Source organism: Semicossyphus pulcher, unplaced genomic scaffold (assembly GCF_022749685.1).
Source record: "Semicossyphus pulcher isolate SPU_LCO1_2020_fin unplaced genomic scaffold, fSemPul1.0.p SCAF_19, whole genome shotgun sequence".
NCBI lineage: Eukaryota > Metazoa > Chordata > Actinopteri > Labriformes > Labridae > Semicossyphus > Semicossyphus pulcher.
Window position 1 is genome coordinate 1,775,001 of NW_027211692.1, and position 24,496 is coordinate 1,799,496.

Below are 24,496 nucleotides of genomic sequence, written 5' to 3' on the forward strand. Positions count from 1 at the left end.
AAATTCGGGACAATCAAAGTCTAAATCAGTGGTAGGGAAATTAATTATCCGGCAACTCCTGAATTGTCCCTTTTTGATCAAATAATTTGAAGATAATAGCCAACCAAAACAAAAAAATGTCGCCATCTTTGTTTTTTGGAGCCTGAAGTGACCGACTTTGGGCGAGGTTGGATCTTAAGAGGAGCAAAGGGTTGGCAACCGCTGAGTTGTCAAACTTCTGCCCAAGGCTAAAAATTAGCAGGCTAAGTAGCAAGTTAAGAACAGTGCTGGGATTCTATTTGTGGTAGCTACTAGCTAACAAGAATTATTTGACTTAAAATGCAAAGAGAAGTTATTGAACGTAGCAAACAATCCGCTAGCTTGCACATATTTGGTGTGAGTGAGAGCGATTGGTGAAATAAAAGCTAATATTTAGCTAGCTAACTGTGGTCTTGTAGGTGTTGTTATCTTGCTGACAGTGATGTTAGCTATGAACTGGTAACATTAGCAGTTCTGACTTAGCGTCAGTATGTTGTTTAACTTCTGGATTTCTGATCAGAAGTGGTGAAATGAGATGACTTGCAAATTTGAAAAACTGCAGTCAAACATAAGAGCATTTGAGCTTCCCACCCTGAGCTCTACTTCAGAGGACAATGGCCGCCTTGTGAATATGGTAACTTAAAGGACTCCTGAGCCAATGACAGTACGGAAAAGTGACATTTGTCAAGGTGATTCAGTTACTCAGTGAAATGAAATCTACCTCAGAGCTCAGACTGCCGAGCTGGCCGGAAGAGAAAGTGCAGAGCTAACAGGTTACTTCTGATCTGATGACTAAAACTTCTTGGCATCAACTTCTTCACCGCTCTGCTGTTTCTGCTCTGCTAATTTGCTTTCCCTTCATACTGCCTTAGCTCCTTTACTGTTTCTCTTACATTTATTATCTCCGTCTTTCTCCAGCCTTCACCTTCTTCGACCCCAATGACCCGGCCTGTTTGGAGATCCTCATGGATCCTCGGACCACCATCCCGGAGCTGTTCGCCATCGTGCGACAGTGGGTTCCCCAGGTGCAGCACAAGATTGACGTCATCGGCAATGAGGTGAGAACACGCCAATACCAAAACTTAAAGCTTGTCGTGCTTCTGAACAAAGAGTAACATGCTTTTATGTCTCTCTTAAAAACCACCAGACTCCATTGAAAAAACTGTAATGTTACCATGCAGAACAAAGGAGTTGCTGGTCTACCGCTGCCTCAATCTGTTAGTTTTGTTGTTACACAATAATATGTGTTGAATTAACCATTTAAAAGACCAAAGTCACACAATGACACAAACAAAGTAACTAGTCGTGGCAGCATTTAACCAGCAACTCTGAGGTCCTGCCAGGTAAAATTAGTTTTTTTTCAATGGAGTCTGGTGGCTTTGAAAAGTGCGAGTTAACGGCTGTTACTGGTTTGAAAAAGGGACCTTACCATTTAACAAAATGTAGGGATCCTTTCTGTAATGTTGTCAGACAGTTAAAATAACGATCTGAGCCTGTCAGTGGAAACAACAAGAACTTTTAGTGGATGCACTTTGATCCGGAACACTTGCCCCCAAAGATCATGATGCAGCCATTACAGCCTGTTTCATTGCTGCAGGCTGAAGCAATCTACTGGAGCAATTCCAAAACCTGGGTCAAGATAGGGCCCAATCTTTACATATTTAATTTCAAATATGTCCCTGAGGTTTCTTGGTAATCTAGGTGCAACATGCTAAAAAAGCTAAATGTAGCGCCAGAGAGGCTAGCTTAAAAACATGGCGGAACTGCAGCTCTTTGTTTTGTGGCTCAAACAGTTGACCAGTTGTGTTTAACTGCCTGTATCAGCCGCCCTAGTTGTTCTGGCTCGGAGCCTGAAACCACACTCAGTTGTCTTTGTCACATTGACCCAGATTCAACCCTCTTGACACACACGAGCAGATAATGAACAATGAAAGCCCCCTGAGCAGCGCGGAGCTCGTATTAAAGCTGTAAGAGGGAAGCCTGAATCCTGGGCCCAACATTTTTCTTTTCATTCTCTCCAAGGCGCGAGTCATAATCCAAATGAAACGCTACAATATAGGAGGTTGTTTAAAGCTGGTGGGTCTGACCATTAGATGCAACTGCATTTCTGTAATTTAGGACGTGTCAGTGAAGGTTCTCAGTCATCCAGGTCAGGGTCATTCTAAGCTTAATCCAAAGGACGACTGGACTCGGCCGGAGTTCTTGAAGACGTTTCACCTCTCATCCGAAAGGCTTCTTCAGTTCTATGATTTAAGACACTGACATTGCATTGACTACCTAAAGTAGTACCTAACTTTTACACCAAGGATCTACTTGTTATTGAACTGAAAGGTTCCTTCTGCCCCTTGTTCTTTGTGATTCTACTGCAGTCTAAAGACCTGCAAAGACTTGCCAATTTGGTCTGCAGTTGTACGAAAATGAAGGTTTTTAAACACTGTTCTTGTGTGACAAACAACAATGCTTCAAGAGCACCAATCAGAAATAAGCAGCATTTGAAGCCCCACCCCCAAAGAATTTGTCTATTAGAATAATACAATCGAAGAGTTGGACCTTTTTTGGATGTAAAATGATGCCCTGTAACCAAATGTCGACCCTTGTCACTGTGGTGGAGTTCCTGCAAAGGTTCCTGGTCCCTGGGGGAAAGTTCCTGCAGTGCAAATGGACCTTTACAGTTTTTCCTTGGAGACTTACCCAAAGCTAAACTTAAACTAACACCTGCTTTACTCTTGGCGCAACCCTAACTCTATCCCAAAACAGATTTTAAACTCTGACATGTCATCGGGGCACCTGGAGACCACCTTTTGTCCCCAACGGGAGCCGAGTTCCTGCAATGTCAGTAATCCGAGTCCACACAGACATGGTGACATTGACCCAGATAAAATGGCTGCATCGCCTTTAAAAGAGAGAGAGCAGAGAGAAAGTGGTGCAGAGGGAGAGGAGAGAGGAGGAGAGAGAGGTGGAAAGTCATGGAGACTCCACCATGACTCAGCAGGAAGCTGACTCAGCCCGGAGGAATAAAAACATCGAGCAGACGATGACTCGGCTCAGAAAACGTCTCACATTTCAGGCCATGTGCTCGCCACTAAATGCAAAGATGTTTTTAAGTTTTACTTTAATGTAGTCGGTTATCACTGATGTCAATGACATCTCAGACAACAGCAGGGAAGCTGAAACTTAAGGTTCTGTTTTAGATGTTTGGAAACCTCAAATGTCTTATTGATATTTAAAAGCATAAAAAGACTTTGTTCAACAGTGTGTCATGAAGTTTGCTCCAAATATCTAGATAAGGACGACATATTAAAAAACTATCTTTGAAATAAAATAAGATAGAAATTGATTGATTGAAGATGATAGAAAACCTGCGTGTTGGGAGTCAAGTGGTAGCTAACAAATCATGTGATTGTTACAGTACATTAAACAAAGAACAAAATGGCGTCTGGACTCCTCTCGTCTGTCGCTCTGGTTTTCAGATCCTGAAGCGAGGCTGCCACGTGAACGACCGCGACGGCTTGACCGACATGACGCTGCTGCACTACAGCTGTAAGGCCGGAGCACACGGAGTCGGTAAGATGTTTATACACGATGGATCTGACACAGCCCTGCTGGGTCGAGCTGAGGGTGATCATTTAAAGGATAAGCCTGGGTCATTTTATCTTTTATTTAACCACCAAAAATCCCATCAAAAGGCCAAAAAAGAAATCCAGTCTGTTCGGTAAAAGCTTGATAAGCTGAGTCTGTGCAAAATAAAGCCACAAAAATCACAGATTTGAAAGGATAGTTCCGGTGTTTTCCTGTAGCTCCTCTTAGTTTTGAACTCTACATTGTACTTGTGCAGGCGACCCGTCCGCAGCTCTTCGTCTCACCAGTCAGCTGATTTCTCTGGGCGCCGACGTCAGTCTGAGGAGCCGCTGGACCAACATGAACGCTCTGCACTACGCCGCTTACTTCGACGTCCCAGAACTGATCCGAATCCTGCTCAAAGCTGCTAAACCCAGAGGTACGCGCACACACACACACACACACAGACACACACACACACACACACACACGCAAACAACGAACATAGACAATAACTAAATCTTCGCTTATAATTCCAATTTATAATATTGACCTCTTTCTCTTCTGCTGTCTCCAGTGTTGAACTCCACCTGCAGTGATTTCCACTACGGCACGGCTCTCCACATCGCGGCGTCCAACCTCTGTCTGGGGGCGGTCAAATGTCTGCTGGAGCACGGAGCCAACCCCAGCGTCCGAGTAAGAGCACGCTGCTCTAACAGACTTCATGTTCCACTGTCTTCTTCTGTCTGACATGTTGTTCATGTTAGCTGTTTGGGAAAGGAGGTTACGTTGCTCTAACATCAGATACGACTGCAAACCTCCTTTCTGATGGAAGTTAGCAGTCATAGAACTTTATGTCGCTTTTAGTAATTAACACCCAAAGTATCAGCAGAGCCCAGGTTTAAAAATGCCTGAATTCCCCTTAAATGCTGACTCACTGTCTTTACCCCCCGTCTCTCTGCAGAATGATAAGAGCCAGGTGCCAGCGGACGTGGTCCCTGACCCGATGGACATGAGTCTGGACAAGGCGGAGGCGGCCATGGTGGCCAAAGAGCTGAAGCAGCTGCTGCTGGACGCCGTCCCTCTCAGCTGTAACCTTCCCAGAGCCACGCTGCCAAACTACGACAACATCCCCGGAAACCTGATGCTGTCCTCGCTGGGACTGAAGCTGGGAGAGCGCGTGCTGCTGGACGACATGAAGGTCAGAGGAGCATGTTTAGATTTGTTATTAAAAGCAGCTGATGGTTTGGTCGATAACTTTAGACATGGGAATAAATAAAAACGTTCCTATGTGAGCTGCCGATTTGGTTTAACCCGAGTCAGTTGGGGAAATATAAGCAGAATCAAAGCATTTGAAATCAATCCTCAAAGGCAGCGTCAGAAGGAGAGGGTTTTCTTCTCTTTACGTTTAAAAAAGTTGAGTTTGCTGCTCTTTTTTAAGATAAGATAATCCCTTATTCGTCCCACAACGGGGACATTTACAGTGTTACAGCAGCACAGTGGACAGTGGACAACATTACAATAAAGAGCAGATGAAAATAAGTTAACAAGTGTATCCTCAAAAACACGTACAGATGACAAACTAAGTCAGCAAATGTACAGCATGAATGAACAGACAAATGGACCACCTGATGTAATAATAGAAGAGAAGCATTGCACATGTAGATTATGGAGAGTTGCAGAACTCTTAACAGGAGTGTCATGCATGCTCAGCAACTACAAAATCACCTGTCCTCAAGAATAACCGGCGTTTTTGCTGTGAGGTAACCTGAAAGATCGTTACCTGTGGTTGTTAGCTTCGTCTGCATAAACTGGACAGGTTAGGGGATTCTCAAGGTAGCTCTCAGGGAGGGTCTCAGATTTACGCTTTACCAATCATACATGAACTTCAAAAGCAAGTGACACAATGACGGATCCTTGAAGTGTAAGTATGAATGGTTGTCCTGGATCAGAGAGCTGGACCGGGTGCAGCAGTAAGTCGTGGCTGCAGCTGGAGGAATGTGGACGACCAATAACCATCAAGAAACCAAAGTAGTTTGTTGTCACTTATACGGCACCAAAGTTACAGGGGTGTGATGATGACTCAAGTTTGGGCCTGTTCTGTGTGATGGCTGCCGTGCTGTCATGGCCGCCGTGCTGTATGAGCTCTGAACAGTGTGTTCTCACTGTGTACACTGTCTGTAGCTCCAGAGAGACCTGAGCAGAGACGACAGCCAGCCTGCAAACCTCAAACAGGTTGGTTGGAGCGGGCGCCGGCTGGAACGTAGACTAACTGAACTGACTCACTCCTGTCTTCCTGTCACATGACCAATTCAAAAACCTGTGTACCTTCCCTCCATGTGTAGCCTCCCTCCCTCTCCTCTTCATGAAACACAGCAGCAGACACTCAGACTATCAGCTTTAATGCAACCTTACAGGCTAATGGATCTCTGCAGCCATGTTTCAGTATTTCATCTCTAACGTCAGAGCTCTCTCTCCTTCTCTCCCTCAGAGCGGCACTCTCAGGTTTTGTGGGACAACAGAGTTCGCCAGCGGTCAGTGGGTCGGCGTGGAGCTCGACGAGCCTGAGGGGAAAAACGACGGCAGCGTGGGCGGAGTCCGCTACTTCATCTGCCCTCCTAAACTAGGTAAAGGCTGCTACAGCTACCGCCACCAGCTCCGATGGCGTGTGTCTGCTGGCTTTGATTTTCAGCGTTTGCCTTTCCTTTGCCCTGCAGGAATTTTTGCTCCGGTGTCAAAGATTTCCAAAGCTGTGGATCAGGCACCTTCATCCGTCACCTCCACCCCCAGAACCCCACGCATGGACCTGGCCTCCCGCCTTGCCGGACGGACCAAGAAAGAGAAAGAGAAGAAGGAGAAGGAGAGAGAAAAAGGTAACGCAGCTCTAATGTTCAAACATTTTGGATAGGAACATCCGGTGTGGTCTTTAACAGTCACTATAATTAGTCCTGTAGTGTTTCCGTCCTGAGTGTGCTTGCTGTGTGTTTCAGCCCAGAGGAAGAAGGCGTCAGTAGCCAGTCTGGATCCGGAGGGACTCAACGTGGAAGTCGGAGATCAGGTTCTGGTGGCCGGACAGAAAAACGGCATCGTCCGCTTCTACGGCAAGACAGACTTCGCTCCAGGTAAATCAACCGCTCTTTGGCTTATTGTTCACACTGTGCTTTATTCCTGTCTCAGGAAAGATGAGCAGCTTTCAAATATGGTCGCCCCGGTGTAAACGAACCGCTCGTGTCCCTGCAGGTTACTGGTTTGGTATCGAGCTGGATCAGCCGACGGGAAAACACGACGGCTCGGTGTTTGGAGTCCGCTACTTCAGCTGCCTGCCCAAATATGGAGTGTTTGCTCCGCCCTCCCGTGTTCAGAGGTGAGAGTGTGTTCACGATACTTATTTACTGATCATTGTTGGATTTCCCATTTTATATTCAGTAAGGAATACGAAGGGTACGAGGATGCACGATACTGGATTTTTTGCTGATTTTGATACCGATATATTAGGCACAATTTTTTTCCACCTCATTGCAGAGAACATGAAGTCTCCCCTGGAGTGGAGTTGATATCATGCCTGCTCTTTTTGTAGTGGCCCACTGGCAGCTGCAGAAATCACTAACAGTGCTTTTTAAAATGTGTGAGTGTGAGTAATATGAGAAAAGTAATTAAACTTACAAAATGTCACATTTATTTGTTTGTAACATTTTATTTTATTTTTTAGGGAATCATCGAGCATGTAGTCAGGATTATTGTTTTATCGGCGGAAAATATCGGCAGAAAAATGACACATCTGTCGATGGCGATCTGTCATCTTCAAGCTATTATCTGCAGATACCGATAACGTGCCGATAATACCGTGCATCCCTCATTATTGTAAGAGGCTCAAACGAGTGGTCCAGTGTAAACCAGGAAAACAGAATCAGAAGCCACTTTTTTATACTTATAAAGAACATCTTAAAGCCACATATTAACAGTTTTTATTGCTGTTGTTTCATCAGAATCGGAGGCCCTAAAGACGGCTCACAGAACGACAAATCCATGGTGAAGAAGGTCCATCAGGTCACCAGTGAGTGTCTGTCTTTGTACCGTTGTGTCAGACAGTATTCAGGATTCATCTGAGAATCGCAGCTTTCAAGGACATCGTTTTTTACAACTTCATTATTGTTCTGCTCGTTTGTCATTTATAAAAACATTTTAGCTTTATTAAAGTTTTATTAATGTAATGCGTGTGTTTGTCCTGCAGTGGCGCAGCCGAAGCGTAACTTCAACACGATGCGTTCTCCTAAAGACCTGACGTCTGAGAGCTCCATATCCAGGTGAGAACACACAGACTGCTGATGTGCACACCACAGCTCTCACGCCCAGTTTTGCCTCATGATATCTTACATATATAATAATATATATATAATATTAAAGTAATTGGAGTTATGGAGTTGGTCGTTATGGAATTGACTCTTTCTTGATTTTTTGTATTTTTAAACCTGGGCCCTTTTTTTTCCGGGTGTAAATAACAGATTTAGTTTATGTGATGTTTGTTTGCTTTTTCGGTCCCTTTAATATATAGTTGAGCTTTCAGTACATTTGGAGCTACCCAATCTGGATTCTGACATGAATGTATTTCCAAGTGACAAATTAATAATAATGACATGAATGCAGCATCTCTGATGTTAAACATGTGAGCAAAACATCTTTTCTTCTTTTTCCTCACCCTTCCCAAATTCTCTTCCGTTCTCCACGCACATACATCTTCCTCATCTTCATCTCTCCTTCCTTCACATCCTCCTCCCTCCTCCAGGTTGCTGTTCTGCTGTTGGTTTCCGTGGATGCTGCGTGCTGAGATGCAGTCCTAACCACGCCCTCCTCCTTCCTCCTCGACTCTTTCACCAGATCGATCTCTCCACTCTTCTTTCTCTTTCTCCTCATCTTTTACTTTTGCTCTCCTCTCTCCAAATCTCTTCAGACTCTCACTGTCGTCGGTCAAACTTCTCGTAGTGAAACCCGTCCCTCTTACTCTCAGCCCAAATCCCTCTAATTTAGCCGTTCTATAGCAAAATCTATAGTGCCTTGTATCTGATCAAAACGTCCTGCATTCCTTTAACGAAACTGAGAATCTCTGCAAAAGCAATTCCCCCGAAATATTCTCTTTACGTCTTATCAGTTTGTTTCAACAACGTCTTGGTATTCGTCCATGTTGCATCTTTAATAGAGGCAGAAAAACTGCTGTTTAGTTTCTTTATAAATAACAAAAAAAAGTTAGAGTTTGTGCTGCTTCATCTTTTGTTTTTGCTGCTACTTGATTTGGGTCTCACCAAATTTTGAAATGAACGCTGAGGTCGGCGCAAGCTGTCCTGGAAGGAGGAAGTGATGCTAATGTTTTGACACATTTTGTGGAGTACAGAAATGTATATATACAAATAAATCCCCCAACAATTCTCTGCATAAGCTCCTGAAAACGAACCACAAAGACGTTTGTACTCTACATCACAGAGACTCATGAAACTGGGCTACCATGACGGTGTTGGACCCAAATCTGGACCCGCAGTCTTAGGGTTACAATTCTCTTTTTTCTCCTGATCCTATTGACACAATTGATAGAGAGATAGAAACTCCTTAAATCAAATCAGCTGTGTCAAAATGTTTCTGAATAAGAGCCATAAGAGCATGCATGGTCCCTGAGTAACCTTCATTTTAACGTGAACACATTCGTACGTTTTTATTCTCCTAACTTTTGCTGCATTTAGGCCCAGCGTCCACACAAACTGGGCATTTGAGAGCCCCTAAAACACCTGAGACAAGACCTGGTGACTGCCTTTTACTTAGAAAGGTCCAGGGTTGTGTTTAAGTGTGTACTGGCAGAAAGAAAGACTTTTGGACAACAAAGACACCCTGGTTCGCTTGCAGATGCATCTTACACCATGATGTGTCCGACCCTGATGCGTCAGGCACCGATCACTTGCCCTTATTCAGGAAGAGAAACACGTCAGTGGTTAACTCGGCATGCTAACACGCTGGTCTGACGCTGGTCTGGACAGATCAGGCTATGGGTCTGTTTTAAAGTGACAAACGTAGTAGTGTGGACTTCAGAGAACACTCAGAGAACCGGGGTTACGTCTGTAACAGTCTGTGATTTACATCAACTCTGGACTGTGTGTGTCCTTAGATCACCTGCATGCTTTAATCTCAGATGTCAAACTGAAACAGGGTCAATGAAACTTTATCTTAGTGTTACAGTCAGTTATATTTGTATCTGTCACGCATCATTGAACTGTTGGGATGGGAGATAACAGAAAGGTTCCTGGTCTCCATGAAACATACGGGGACGCTGCTCTGCTGCAAACACCTGATAACAGCGAGTTGAATCTGACGAAGGTGTACAGCTGGAAGATAAAGATTATCTTTAAGGTTTGCTGGATTAGTCTTTAATAGATTAAGTTAGACATCATAGTGACTGAACGCCTTAGAACAACTGTCATTATAAATCAGTGTATTGCCAAATAGAAGCATCAGTCCATCTGGTTAGCTTTAGGTTAGAGATAAAACACAGTTTATTATAGAAATCTAGTGACGAGCTGAAACCTGTCGTTAACCAAAAGTGCTAACAGACCCAAAATGAAGACTTTCTTTCATGCAAGTTAAAAATCTAGGAGTGTTTCAGCCCCGCTACATGATGTGAATATTTTGTGTTGCTGCCGTCATGCTTGTGTCTGAAAATCAGTTTGCTTTGAAACGTTGAATCAGTTTGGAGTTGAATATTTGTTGGTGATAATCAGTTGTACATATCTGCGTCCCTCCATCAAACATTAATCTCCTCAGAAATGTAAACCCCTGACGAGCTCCTCAGAGAGCTCCTGATAACTGTAAAAGTTCTCCTCTCTCTCCCTCTCTCCCTCTCTCCCTCCTCTCTCGTCCCCTCTTTCTCCATTTAAAGACTTTCTGTGAATGTGAGCATCCGCGAAAACAAAAACACAAGTTAACTAAACTTACGTGTGTGCTTAATGTTAAAATCTCTCTCGAAGTATAACTGAAAACAGCAATATGTAAACAGTGTACCTATCTCTGTGTGGAAACGGTTCCTGTGTTAATGTCTCTTTTACACTCTGTGAGCACACTGATACAGAGAGATACACGCTCGCACCCTGACGGCCGAGGCTGCCGGAGACAACACTCTCGAAGGTGAACACAGAAATGTTCCGACGCTTTCAGGCGGAGAGAACGAGAGTCAGTCTGTGGAGACGTGTTTACATCTCAGTGAGTGGTGGATTCAAAGGTTTAGGAGGCAAACCATTTCTATTTCAACCCAACGGTAGATTTTCACCTAAATCTATAAACCAAATTTCAGAACTGTTTAAATTTAGTTGGAATATTTTCTTTTCTTTTTTCATTGCTTTCACCCAAAAAAAAGAAGCACGAATTTCAAATCCACCAACCACTGAAGAAACTGAGAAACCCCCTCCTCACTCCGCATGAAACTGAGCTCTGTCGTTGGTCTCTGTGCTCTGCAGCCTCGGCTAAAGGAAACACTTTGTGGTCGCTCCTGCACACTGCTGTTGATTATAGTTGTTCTTTATGTGCCCGTGGAATCAGCTTCAGCATTCTACTAATGACAACTACAGCGCTTACACTCGTCAGGTGTTCAGTTTAGCTCAACCAGACCGTGATCTGACCAAAGCTTTCCATTCTCACTTTGCTCTGCTGAACGAGACAGAGAGTAGCTCCTCCCCCAACCCAGTGTGGCACCCTGATAGGTGAACAGAGAGCTAATCAGTTTAGCATTCTGATCATAAACTCCTGCCCTGGTACAGGTGTTTTCTGGCCTGTAAGAGAGCTGTGAAAAAGGCATCATCGGTCCAGCTTTCTCGGATCAAAATGGAATTCGATAAACTAGCTTTTCCAGGCCTGAACGTTTCCTTGAAAATGAAACTGGAATAATTTGACTTTCCTGAAAATTAGAACATGTCCTTGCCAGAACTGCACAGTTGTCCTAATTGTATTGTTGGATGATGCCTCTGCAGACTCCAGCTTTTTTTCAGGAACAAGAAGAAGACTTCTTCTTAAGTTTCCGATTAATTGTGAAAACTTAAAAGAACTTTATGTGAATTGCGATTAAACCAAGAAACCACCTTTGTCTAGCTGAAATCCGACTTTAACTCCTCTTTAGCCTCTTGTCTGAAGATAGCGTGCTGGGTTGCTAAAACTGCTCTTGAAATGTTCTGGAGACCACTTTCTCGGCATCCCGTTAAACCCGTACGCAGACGACTCAAATCTTTACCTTCCTAAAGTAACCCTCCAAACCTGTTCAAAAGAGCCTGACTGATCGCAGTTACTCCACCAGTTGTAGCTGACATCTGTTTTAAAGTTCATGCACACGACATGCTAATGCTATAAAGGAGCTTCATCCTATAGGTGAACATAGACGTCAGTGGACCACAGTGATGGTGAGGTTTGTCTTTGTACAGTAACCGTACAGTACAGTCAATATGTCCCAGTGAAGCCTCTGTCGGTTGAACATGGTGTTCTTTCTGCTGTGTAAATGTGGAGCTTGCTCTGGTTTGGCCACTAAGTGTCACTAGTGTGTCACTGGTTAATCATCTCACCACAAACAACATGTTCCATGAGCTTTCCTCATCACATGTTCTCTTCTTGATTTGCTGCATTTACAGGACTGAACTGGTGTTGCATGTTTTAGCCTTTGAACTACAAACGACTGCACGTTTAACATTTATTTCAGTATTTGCAGGTAGCTTTCGGTCCCTGTTTATATCTAAAAGTTTGACCAATCCATCGCCCCATACCCTCACCCCAAATGGACTTCATTAAACTAGGTCATGTGGCCTCTGCCTTCTCCCTTGTCATACTTACTACGGCCACAGGAGGTCGCCAATTCAACACTCAAAGTTGACTTTTGAAAGATTTGTAAAATGATGAGCAGAAATGTTTTTGTAGTTTACTGGCTGAAACAGTCACCAGTTTGTCCTTTAAATCCTCTGTAATCGATCGGTGTGTGTCTGAGAATATAGCAGTGGTCTCATTCTCATAGAAACTAACTCAGCACTGGTTGTTTTAACATGAATACGTCTTAAGAATATACAGTATATAGCCTATATTTTGATAACTTCACTAAGTGTACTTTATGTTCTCCGGTTTTGTAGTGTGTGTGTTCATTTCTGTGCTCGGTTACTGTCCATGTGTGTGAGTAACTCCTGTTTTTAAAAGTGTGTGAAGCTGACGGACGTTAAAGGGGAAACAGGGGAGAAATAGCATCGGACGTCCTCATCCTAACAGATACTCACTGCATGCTCTCTCTCTCTCTCTGTAACTTTCTCTCAGTATTTTCTGATTTGGGTTTTTCGATATGTGTAACTTCTTCTCATCAGCATGGAAATGCTTCTAATAATAACAGTGACAACTCTATGAATATAATAAAGAATTTGATGTTGTTTTTCTACCTCTCCTGTCCACTGCTTTTACTCTCTGTTGTCTATAATCCGTCACAAAAACGATGTTTTAGACAAAAATAAGTGACAGTATCATCTGTAAAATGTTTGCTGTGATATTTGTCATATTATTAACAGTTTTATCGACTTAGACAAACATTGTTTAATTTCCAAAGCAACAAAAAACTTGAGAAATCTTATGTACCAAATAAACATTAATGGGCCTAACATTGAACCTTGGGGAACCCCAACAAAAACCTGATATCACTTTGATTAGATCATTCTCATCTGAATATACTGATAGCTGATTTTCTTGGTGATTTTTTATCTCTTACTTGTTGCAAAGAAATTTATATTTCCTTTTCAAATGTCATTAATGCCACTAATTAGAGAAATACTTTGCACATCTATTTCAACGGTCAGGTGCGTATAGGAGAGGAAAAAAATAGCAGTACATAAGTGAACTCATATAATCCTAAAAATGTTCTTGAAATGTTGAAAGAAAACATAATTTAAAAACTATGTAAAGTTTAAGCAACAAAGTGTGTGAAGGAAAGGATCAGCCAATCATGACATAAAATACAGTTTTAGAGCTGTTGGTCACTTTGACCCTCTTTACACTTGTTTGCCAATTATACCTCTTTTTATTTTATTTATTCTTATTTATATTTACTTCCTGCTATTTTTTATTTTGTTGCTGCGACACCTGCATTTCCCCTGGGGATCAAAGATGATCTTATCTTACCTAAAAATAATAAAATAATAAAACGTCTAAAGTTTGATTTGATGTGATTTTGAGGAGGGGAAATAAATGCCACCGCACTTTTAAAGCAACGCTGCAGGAAGAATTTAGTTTCCATAAGTGAAACTTGGAATAATACAATCTAAACATAATGAATAATGTCCTGTTATTACACTTACTGTTGTCCCTTCATACTTGGCATCATAAGATTTGTAAGTATTTACATCTATTGTTGTAGTGCAGAAGTGTCAGGTAACATGACATGAAGTGATGCTCAAGATGTACTTTAAGTTGTACTTGATACACTAGTAGACAATCATTACTGCTGGTCGGGGTTTAAGCTGACAGAGAACGTGTGGAACTTTGACACCTAGTGGTCAAGTTTAGCACTACACCTCCCGTTTTAAAAGCAGAAATACTGTTGTAACCATAACCACAGGATGGAAGGGACATTTTTAAAACAAAGAACTTTAAAAATCATGTGTTTGTTGCTAAAATGCTTAAACATAATCTTAACAGTAAAAAACCAACACAGGACTGAAGTCATTTCATGATAACCACATTTATTTCTCTTCTCAAGGTTCCAAACGATGCTTGTGTTTCAAACACAGAATCTTTAATACACTGATTTCAATAAATTACATAGAAATACAAAATAAATTAAAACTAGAAAATCACTCAGTGGAGATCAAACTGATACAAACAGCTCTCCTTAAACATTTCATGTCCCCAGATGTCTGACTTTCCCAGCAGCTTTTGAATGCACCATCAGGGCAGCTGCAGTGAGCAGATGTTTGCATCCACTCTGCTGAAGTGCCCTTGAGCAGGATGCCGACTGTTGACCTTTGAAGGCAAGGATGAGTTTGACCTCTGAGCATCAGGTGGACAGTCTGTCAGGCTCAGAGGAACGAGCTGAAGACCTTCCTCTCTGCTCCTGTGCAAGGGGGAGGAGAGGGGGATTTGACCTTTGACCCGCTGCGCTGCCGCTTCCTCCTCGCTCTGCGGTTCTTAAACCAAACCTGAAAACACAGAAAGAGAGAGAGAGAGAGTTTAGCTGCATGTTCTCTGAGCTGGACTTTACATACAGCACAAAGGTCTTCATATTCTCATAGACGTCTATTCAATCAGACTTCTTTTGCAACTACTGGAGTCGCCCCCTGCTGGCCATTAAGACCCAAGAGGCTTCCTCCACTTCCTATATACAGTCTATGACCAAATTCAGTTTCATTTGTAGGGAGAAGAAGTTAAATCAAAATGTAGGCTGTAATGATTTAAAGTCACGTTACACTAAAGTATTTTAAACAACCTTTAACCCTCCATTTTCAATAAATGATAAGGATACAATAAATAACAAGAACTCAATAATCACGTCAGACTCACCCTGACTGTCTCCTCGCTCAGCCCGGTGCGTCTCGCCACCTCAGCGCGCGCCTCCACCGCCGGGTAGTCCGTGAGCTCGAACAGCGCCTCGAGCTGTTTGGTCTGACTGTCCGTGAACACTGTTCTCATCCGGGACTTCTGACGCTGCTGCGACTGCGCGGATAACGCTGCCTGGTTGTAACCTTGGTAACCTGCTAACTGCTGAGCATCTGGTGGACAAAATATATAAAAAGAGAAACATTTAAACCCCTGAAACAAATCATATTTACACTGCTGGATGAACTTTTACGAACGTCAGACATTTTATTTCTCTTCCAGATCTCATCTGATCCTAAATTACATTTTTAAAAGTTCCTAAAAGTTGACAGTTAAACTTATTTTAAGAACTAAGAAATAATAAATCAAAATCCTAGTTTTGGTACAAAAATCTAAAGTTACTCTGTGAATTACCTGCAGAGTCCTGGCGGCTGAAGTGCACGTAAACTCCTGAGTTTGGATAGAAGCTGCTGAGATCTGCGTGATGGAAACCGGCTCCGTACGGGTAAAACGCCTCACCAAAGCTCATCCCCCGGTACTGCAGGCAGCCTGGTACCGGGACCGGGACTGGGACCGGGGCAGAAGGTCTAAAGTTCCCGGTGTAATCCAGAGTGAATCCTCCGGGGACTCCCTGGAGGTAAACGTCCGGTGAAGGGTCCCTCGCCGGCGGCTTATGTCCGAGCTGCGGGGAGAGGATGCGCTCGATGCTGAAGTCTGTCACTCTGCTTCCGTCCATGATCAGAGAGGAGTAAAAGTTATGTGCTGAGAAGAGGCTCCAGTGTCCAGTTTTAAAGTCTAACAGAAGTGTGAGTCCGCCATCAAACACCTGACAGCTCTTTAATATGTTAATGAGACTCATCAGAGTGTTTGATGGATGAACTTCACAAGAGATCTGGACTTTGATTTGACCTCTGAACTCTGTGACAGTTTGAACTGAAGGATGATGTGATGATGGCTGAACATGGAAACTGTTTATTCAACAGGTGACACTTTGATGTGTCTCCTTTGATCTCCCGTTAAACTGTTAACTTTCACTTTTCTTCAAAGGATAATCATCCACACTGCACCTGAGTGCGCGTGCCTACTGAGATGTTATTGATTTCAAAAGCCGTACGTGTGATTAGCTTCTGTTTTCTTCTAATCACGTTTTATAAATATGTTGTTATAGTGTAATCTGGCTTTAAAATGATATATTCGTGAAGGTATATTATATATTTTCTGTGTACTTTAATAGTTTTAGAATCACATCAGGTTTGTTGTATTTCTGTGCATAAGAATAAAATAAAAACCTGTTTGATGACAAGATGCTTAAAATAAGATAAATAAACAATACAAATATAAAGGATATATATCTTTGGGAGTAAACATCATAAAGTCAGAATAAAGAATAAATAAATCAAGCAAACCTTGAACTTTATTTTGAAGTATTCAGATTTATGGGAAACGTCTCTTCATCCTTGCAGGCACCACAGAAAACACATCTTCAGCTGTTTTAAAAAATGTGATTTCATTTATATTTTTTATTTCTTCTTTCTGTAGATATTTTTCCGTCATTTCCTGTTTTTGTTCAGGAGTGAAACATTTCCTGAGTTTCTGGATGAAATAGAGGCGAAGGGAGAGGAATGATGTGCAGTGTGTGTCGGTGTCCTGCAGATGTCGCTGTTTGCTGCACTAAAGAGAAACATGCGCAGACAAACGCACGCGCCTGAGAAGTAGAAAATAAATCGTCATAAAAACGATCAAGATTGTTTAAAAGGACAAAAAAGAACAAACTGTCGAGAGGAAATGACTTTCATTTGTTAAAGAACCCATTAAAGCAAAAGTAATGATATTGATAGTAACAGTGAAGTATACTGCAGAGGAGGGAGTAAAGATGCACGGTGATATAAAGCAATACAAATAAATACTTTGATGTGTTTATTCTGCCATGTTTCAACACTGTCTGCAGTTTAATGTCTGAAGGTGAAATGAAGAAAATAAAACGGCCTCACTGAGACAAGTTTATTGATCTTTCTTTGTTTTATCATTTAAGTATCAACAAGTAGTTTAATAAGGAAGAATAAGATTACATACTGTTTCATATCCCATCAAACTCAGTTAAACACGAGTCACTTTCTCTCTGTGGTTTCCTGTCTCATGAGATGTTAGCTCAGTCTGACTTCTGAGGGCAGATCAATCAGAGATCAATCAGTGATCAATAACAGATCAATCAGCGTCCTGTCTTTAAACTCTCCGTGATCTGACTGATCATTAACAGTCATGACGTGAACATGAAGACGCAGCAGCTGAAGATTAAAGAGCAGAAACATGAAGACATTCACACGTTAAACATGCTGCAGACAGGAGAGATCAGCTGTTCAACAAGCAGAGCGGGACGGGCTGACGTCACGTCAGAGGGCTGTCTCACCTACTCGACTCCTCTCAGCTCAGTCTGCGGTTACTTAGAAACATGCTGTGATTGGATGGTTACAAGTCTTTTATAGGTAGAAAGAAGTAAACAGCAAGATACAAAAACAAAACACATTATGAATACAAAAAAATACATTCAGAAATACAATTTTACTGAAATCAAATTAAATACATTTATAATCTTTAACAATTGTTACTTTGAGCACATGTGGTGGTAATAAACGTGATGATGTTTAGAAATTAGGATGTGGAAACTTTATTAATCGTTTACAGGAAATGACACCTTCACAGCAGCTCCAATCACAGTCAAGACACCACATCTAACACATTTAGAGACACACAAACTACACACAAAAATACTCAGAGAAGTTCATAAACTTACAAAAGAGACAGTGAAATATAAAAAATGTTCAAATGTATGCCTAATATAAGCATGTGCAACTGTTTCCTTTTATTTATTTATTTAATTTAAATGTTAATAAAAAGCCTCATTGAGATTAAAAATCTCTTTTACAAGAGTGTCCTGGCCGAGAGTTTCAGACATACAACACAACAATTACAAACACAAGTCAACATGTTCTGGGTCACCGAGCGAGAGCCATCAATCATAGCATCTACGACCTGATGCATCTGATGGGACAGATAGCAAAATGAAGCTGTGTGAGTGCGTCACAGAGCGAAGACTGGAGCTTCAAGAATTTTACAGATGAATAAAATTACCTCTCAGTAAGAGGGAAGCAAGTTAAGAGTTGCCTTATGAATAAGGATATGCCAGTGATTTAGTCTACGGTCGGACAGTTTGAGTGACAGAGAGCAGTGACGAGCGAGGGCCTTAAGATTTGTAATAAACCTCAATGCTCCGTGGTGTACAGTGTCCACAGAGTGAAGGCATTGAGGAGGTGCGCGCATACATAAAACATCTTCATCGTCAATCAGAGGCATAAAAGTGGCAGCAACAAGTCTTCTTCTGGCAGCAAAAGAAAAACAGGATTTGTTTCTGAATTCGACGCCCAGCCGCAGCTTCAACGTCTGTTTGAGCTGTTGAATATGAAGCTTAAAAGATAGCGAATGACCACGAGTGTACATGGTTGTTTTTATAGCTGCTCAAACAGTCTGATGGCCGCTGACAGAGAGGACTTCCTGTGTCAGTCCTGCAACGCGTCTCTAATGACAGCAGGACTCTGTCTTAACTTGTGTAAGGCAGAAAGCAGGACAGGAAACTTTCTCGATCCAGGGGCTGCAGCCTTCGGAGGAGGCGGTCTGCGGACGATGAGTCATTCGACTTCCTGTTTACATCACCAGCTGTTCCCACCCTTAACATTGCGTCACTAAATACAGGTCCTTTCGCCTAGCAACAGGTAGCTAGCGGGCTAACTATCGATATACCTAACATCATGTAACTTAACCTATTATTTTAAGAGCATTTGAAGTTCAGTTATTTTTAACATTTGTATTCGATTGAGTTGAACTTTTACATTTAAAGTGTATTCCTCGGCCGTTCAACAGTCCGCTAGCTTGTTTGAATTAGCGCGCAATGAATATTGGGATACATTTGGCCGTGAAGGATGCACCTGAAAAGGAGGACGCATCTGAATGAGCCTTTGAAATGGGGCAGCCTTCGACGCGCTGCTGTGATGCCGTCAGCCTTCAGATACGTCCTTCAAACGATGCAGCCTCTGAATTGGGACACAGCCACTGTATGCACTCTGCAGGCTTAAGCTACAGGAGCTACCAAGGCTAGCAAGCTAACAACAATTCAACAGATTCTCTTCTGAGTTAAATCAGGGTGACTGCATCATTAAGGCTAATCCCAGTGAAGCTTTATGCAGCTTAAGAGGAAACAGTGTGTGAAAGACCTGCTTCATTGTAAAGAGCAAAACAAACATGTAAACATGATACACCGTGTGAAACGACCGTTCAGCTCTGACACATCTCAGGGTTATATTCGTCCTCCAGCTGTTGAGTGTTTCTCGTCAGGTGTGTTGTGTCTGATATTTCTGACAGACTCTCAGTTCCTCTCTCGCTGCCTCGTCTCTCTCTCTCTCTCTCTCAGCATGAATCAGCAAAACGTCACGAAGCCCCAGACCGCTGTCTGAGCCTGACTCCAGACATTCAGCCCTCTCTCTCTGCTCTCTCTCTGTCTCTCTCTCTGTCTGTCTCTCTGCCTCTCTCTCTGTCTGTCTCTCTGTCTGTCTGTCTGTCTGTACTGTAGCTGATTAGTAAGCAGGACAGGAGTTGACTTGCAGGACATTCTGGCCGGGTGTCAGTTCTCTGCCTTTTGGCTTGAGTTCATCTCTCCTCCATGTTCACTCACTGTGTCGGCTGGGTTTCAATACTCCTCTACAGTCTCTTTCTTGGCAGGGTTTCAATACTGTGTCTGCTCTGCACTGCGTTTCACACATTTCACTGACATTTTGGCTCGATGTCAATATTCTGCAAGTTTACTGGCCGGGTTTCAGAACCACTGAGTCACCGTGTTGGCCGGCTTCAGTGTGACAAAGCTCATCTTTGAACTGAGCATCAACACTGCCCACTGTGCTTTTTGCTAAAGGGGAATAACGCTATTTTTAAACTAGGCCCTGTTTTTATATATTTCAGGGTCTAAGTGACTAAAAGGTTCGGAAAGTTTAAGAATTAGTCCGTCAGATTTCTTCAGCCTGCAGCCCTGAGACAGGCTGCAATGGCTGCAATGTAAACCCAAAGGTCGTCCACTAAAAGTTCTTGTTGTTTCCACTGACAGGCTCAGACTGTTATTCTGAGTGTGTGACAACATACAGAAAAGATCCCTACAGAGATAGACCTTTTTGTTACAGAGGAAGATAAAGAGCTGTCTCTCTCCTCCAGCCTCAAAGCAGTCGATGTTCAGCTTTCAGCATGAATGCAGCAGAAACATTCAAATTACAAAGTCTGACTCTGGTGGGACTCGAACCCACAACCTTTGAATCACTTCTCCTGTGCTAATCTAGAAGTCCAATGCGCTGTCCATTGCGCCACAGAGCCGCTTGTCCATAAATGGGCCTGGTTTCTGCAAATTTCCAATCCAAGTTGCTGCACAGTGAAATTCAAAAGAAATACCAGTAACACAGAAACATGAACAGCACGCAGGAAGAAACATAAAAACACATAAAAACACAGTAATGAGAAAGAAACGACGCAGAAAGACAACGACCACAAACAGGTCTGGGTTAAAAGACAAAGAATAAAAGTAACTTTAAAGACATAATATAAAAGTAGGTAAGGTGGGGGCCATCCTAACGTTGGGGGGGAGCTTGTTCCCCTGGCTTTCAGCCTCGTCTTAGGAACAACAAGAAGCAGCTGATTAGCGGAGCTCAGAGACCTCGAGGGTTACAAACATGCAGGAGGTCAGAGATGTACGGAGGTGCTGACCCATTTAAAGATTTAAAAACGAACAATAAAATCTTAAAATAAATCCTAAAACGACCGGGGAGCCGGTGGAGGGAGGCCAGGTCAGGGGTCATGTGTTCTCGCTTACAGGTGCCTGTTAAAAGACGAGCAGCAGCGTTTTGGACCAACTGTAAGCGTGCGAGAGAGGCCCGATTAATGCCTGGTTAACGCCCGGTTAATGTATCAGAAACAATTAAAACAAGACGTGTTTTCTTCTTTGATATATCACATGTTGTCACTGTATGAACATGCTCTACTTTATCAAGCTGAAGTTATTTAATGTGTTATTTTTATTGCTGTTGAATCTCTGCCTCTAACCCCTGTGGAGAGTGTTGTGTTTCACTTTATTCCCACAGGAAACAGACTAACAGGTGAGATAAGAAACATTAAGAAACACGGTGATAAACAAGAGACAAGAAGCTCATTAGAACAGGAACATTGTGACCAGATAACAAGTGTTACAAGGTCATTAAATGTAAATGTTCTCTTTCTCCAAACTTGTCACATTCCATCATCCCTGAATGTAACAGCCCGGCTCTGAGACGAAGACAAAAACGAGGGACACACAGGTATACTGAAGAAGTCATTTATTTACAACAAACAGAAACAAGTAGATATGAAGGCTCTGTGGAGTCAGTTGTGTGTGGCACTTCAGTTATGTTTGTGACCCTCCAGAAAACAGCGTCTGATGGAGATCACATTTCAGTTCACACACTACCTTCCTTACGCTCTCAGGTGGTTTCATTTAAACAATTCTTTGAGTCTGAATGATGTTGAGTTATTAACATATTTAACAAAAAGATTACACAGATTAGCAACATAGAAAATTTTGTTATAGAATATATATATATATAGAATATTATAGAATATATATATATATATTATATAATAGAATATATATATATATTTTGTATAAAAAAAATGATTTTGTTGAAAAAATGTGTTTTAATAAATCATGTGGCGGCTAATCCTCAGGTTGCTGCTCTCACATTGTTGCTTCTGTTTTTCTGACTTAATAAAGTTCAACAAAAAACTAAAGATCAGAGGAATTATGAAATCTTCTTCCTGGCTGTGTTTGCAGACGTGCTGTTATCGACTGACGGGATGATTCGCAGCTTAAACCTGATGAGTGCCTGCTCATCCTGACTCTACACATGGACTCTTCTTCATGCAGCAGGTCATCCATAAATGTCAGATCTATAGAAACCCTCTCTCTGCTGTTTGTCAGCCCCCTTACATAATAATGACCCCACCTGAATATTCACAGCTGGGATGTTGAGCTGCAGTGTGCTGCTGCGACCAGCAGGAGGCGGTGCAGACAGCAAACAGACAGACAGACGGCTGGCTGCTAAAACCATTATGTAACGTCTCCGTCTTCACACTCGTCTCTCTCCCGTTCTCTTTTATCTTTTCATCCTGTTCTCTCTCGATCAGCCTCTCCGTCTCTCTCACCACGACACCACTCATTCTTAATGTGACTCGCGCTCCTTCTCCCTCTGACATCTCCTGTCTCTCACTCTTTACACCTGCATCAACCTGTAATATCATCGTATTATAATGTGCGCACACACACACACACACACACAGACGCTCGAGACAGTCATTAGAGAAGTGTTCGACCTTCACTGCTCTGCACAGCCCACAGGAGACACACACGTACTTGGCCTAAATACACATGGGAGAATTCATTCACACACACACACACACACACACACACACACACACACACACACACAGCCTCCCTCCTGCCGTGCTGTTCGTAACCCGAGGCGGTACAGAAGTCTTTCTCTGAATAATGAGATCTCTCTTCAGGCGCGCTTGATTTCTGCAGGATTGTTCCTTCCTGCGCAGAGCGCGGACAGATCCGCCCGTCTTTACTCTGAGCGAAGAATCAAACGCACCCTCAGGTTTCTGCTCAGGTGAAAGCAGAACTCTGCTTCAACCAGAAAAGAAAGAGACACACAGGACGGATCTATAGTTTTGTTCAGCACATACAGACATGCTTTGATTAACTGTAAGACTTTAATGGTGGTATTCTGTATGGTTGTGTCTATTCAAGCCGCCTCTGACAGCCCACAGATCCTTTGAAATCTTCTCTGTGTGAGTTCAATGTTGGATCTTATCTCAGATTCAGTCTGATTTGGGACCAGGCAACACTTTTCAGGAACGTGCAAGAGACAGGACAAACAATGCTGCTCAAAAAGAAGATGGTCACTCCTCTCTGAGTCACTGTGGAGCGTTGGTCAGATAACCGCAAAGATTCATTGTAACTGGTCTATTCAAAGAGAAAATGGACAGTCGGAAAGTGTTGACCTAACCCCAGATATCTTCATAAGTATATGGAATCAAACAGGTATAGAGGCGTACCTGGCTTCTGTGTGATGTCAGAGCAGCATCCTCCAATCAACAATCACAAGGAGGTTTTGGTCGTATGCAAGAGAACAGTCTGTGTGATGCGAAAGAGGAGGAACGCAGATTCAACCGTGGAACCATCAGACGACAGTTTAGCTTTCTATTCATCTTTATGAACAAATATCTGCACAATCTGCTGAGTCGTCTCTCAACCTCAAACCTTTTCTTGAGACTCAAGTTACAGAAGAACCGCTAACAGTGACCAGCACTGGGTGAGCTGTTGCCTTACAACGCCACACATGCTCTTCAGCAAACACCCCTTTCCCACTGGTCAAACAACCCGCTAACACCCGGCTTTTTGCTTAGAGGGAAAAGTTACAGTCAGCATTCAGACACAGGTCACATGACTCTGCAGCAGACCTGGGTTATTATCGCCTCGGATCCGATTGGCATTGATGCGAACACAAAACCCGTGTCGACACGCTAATCTCCGACCTCTCTCCGGCGCGATGCTATGCTCCGTTCGAACATCGTTCCAAATTTATCTGCTGAGTTTGATAAGCAGACTGAATGAGTGATAGATACAACAAAGACCTTACTACGCGTTTGTGACGTCAGTGGAGACGCAGCAGAAAAGAGCCCGACAGGAGTATACTTCACTGGCAATGGGAAAAGAGACAATCGACATTTATTAGAGGGTCTTCAAAGGTCTGAAAAACCTGCATCAATGCGCTAAGTTTGGTGGGAAAGGGGTATAAGACGAGGAAAGAGCGAGGTATTTTAACCACAATAATTTCACACTGTCTACTGCACCGCAGAGCTGTACCACCTGTATGGTAATGTCTACACACAGTTACATAAATAGGGACATCACAGTGCTTCAGTGAGAAACATTGAACATAGAGACAGTCTGTTAACAGGACGCCTCACAGGACACCTTTATAAGTGCTGTTCCTCTCAGATAAATGCTCCTTCTAAAACAACGGACTTTAATAAAGTAAATGGAAAACTCCCATTTTATTTCTTGAACAAATAAGTCTTATTTGTTACATGCAGGAGGTCAGAGTCTTCAAGTTTCTCTGGTAGAGCTTCAGAAGTTACTGCTGAAGTAATAAGACATTAATACTAAACTGAATGCCGGTTTGTTTCGCAGCATGTCAGGCTTTTATAGTCT

General features: G+C 42.6%; 2 protein-coding genes and 1 non-coding gene across 4 annotated transcripts in view; 1 reads left to right on the plus strand and 2 right to left on the minus strand.

Moving 5' to 3' along the window:
- Positions 1–13,009, plus strand: part of clip3 (CAP-GLY domain containing linker protein 3) — an 18,370-nt gene extending 5,361 nt beyond the window's left edge. Inside the window, exons 3-15 of one of the 2 annotated variants that reach the window (XM_069668149.1) lie at positions 937–1,076; positions 3,489–3,582; positions 3,854–4,015; positions 4,154–4,272; positions 4,541–4,777; positions 5,761–5,811; positions 6,068–6,203; positions 6,294–6,449; positions 6,567–6,698; positions 6,817–6,940; positions 7,563–7,630; positions 7,808–7,880; positions 8,360–13,009. In XM_069668149.1, coding sequence (XP_069524250.1) covers positions 937–1,076; positions 3,489–3,582; positions 3,854–4,015; positions 4,154–4,272; positions 4,541–4,777; positions 5,761–5,811; positions 6,068–6,203; positions 6,294–6,449; positions 6,567–6,698; positions 6,817–6,940; positions 7,563–7,630; positions 7,808–7,880; positions 8,360–8,414 — 1,547 coding nt within the window. In that variant the 3' untranslated portion in view covers positions 8,415–13,009. The remainder of the gene's footprint in view (positions 1–936; positions 1,077–3,488; positions 3,583–3,853; positions 4,016–4,153; positions 4,273–4,540; positions 4,778–5,760; positions 5,812–6,067; positions 6,204–6,293; positions 6,450–6,566; positions 6,699–6,816; positions 6,941–7,562; positions 7,631–7,807; positions 7,881–8,359) is intronic. The other variant, XM_069668150.1, reaches the window with a different exon arrangement.
- A 1,311-nt stretch (positions 13,010–14,320) lies between these two features.
- dharma lies at positions 14,321–15,892 on the minus strand. The gene is made up of 3 exons (XM_069668964.1): positions 15,571–15,892; positions 15,121–15,329; positions 14,321–14,759 (listed from the first exon to the last, which is right to left on the minus strand). The coding sequence occupies exons 1-3, from the start codon at positions 15,890–15,892 to the stop codon at positions 14,640–14,642; spliced, it is 651 nt and encodes a 216-aa protein (XP_069525065.1). The 3' UTR covers positions 14,321–14,639.
- A 4,581-nt stretch (positions 15,893–20,473) lies between these two features.
- On the minus strand, positions 20,474–20,565 carry trnar-ucu (transfer RNA arginine (anticodon UCU)). The gene is given in 2 exon segments: positions 20,474–20,509; positions 20,529–20,565. It is a non-coding gene; the product is annotated as a tRNA-Arg (tRNA).
- Positions 20,566–24,496: the final 3,931 nt, after the last annotated feature.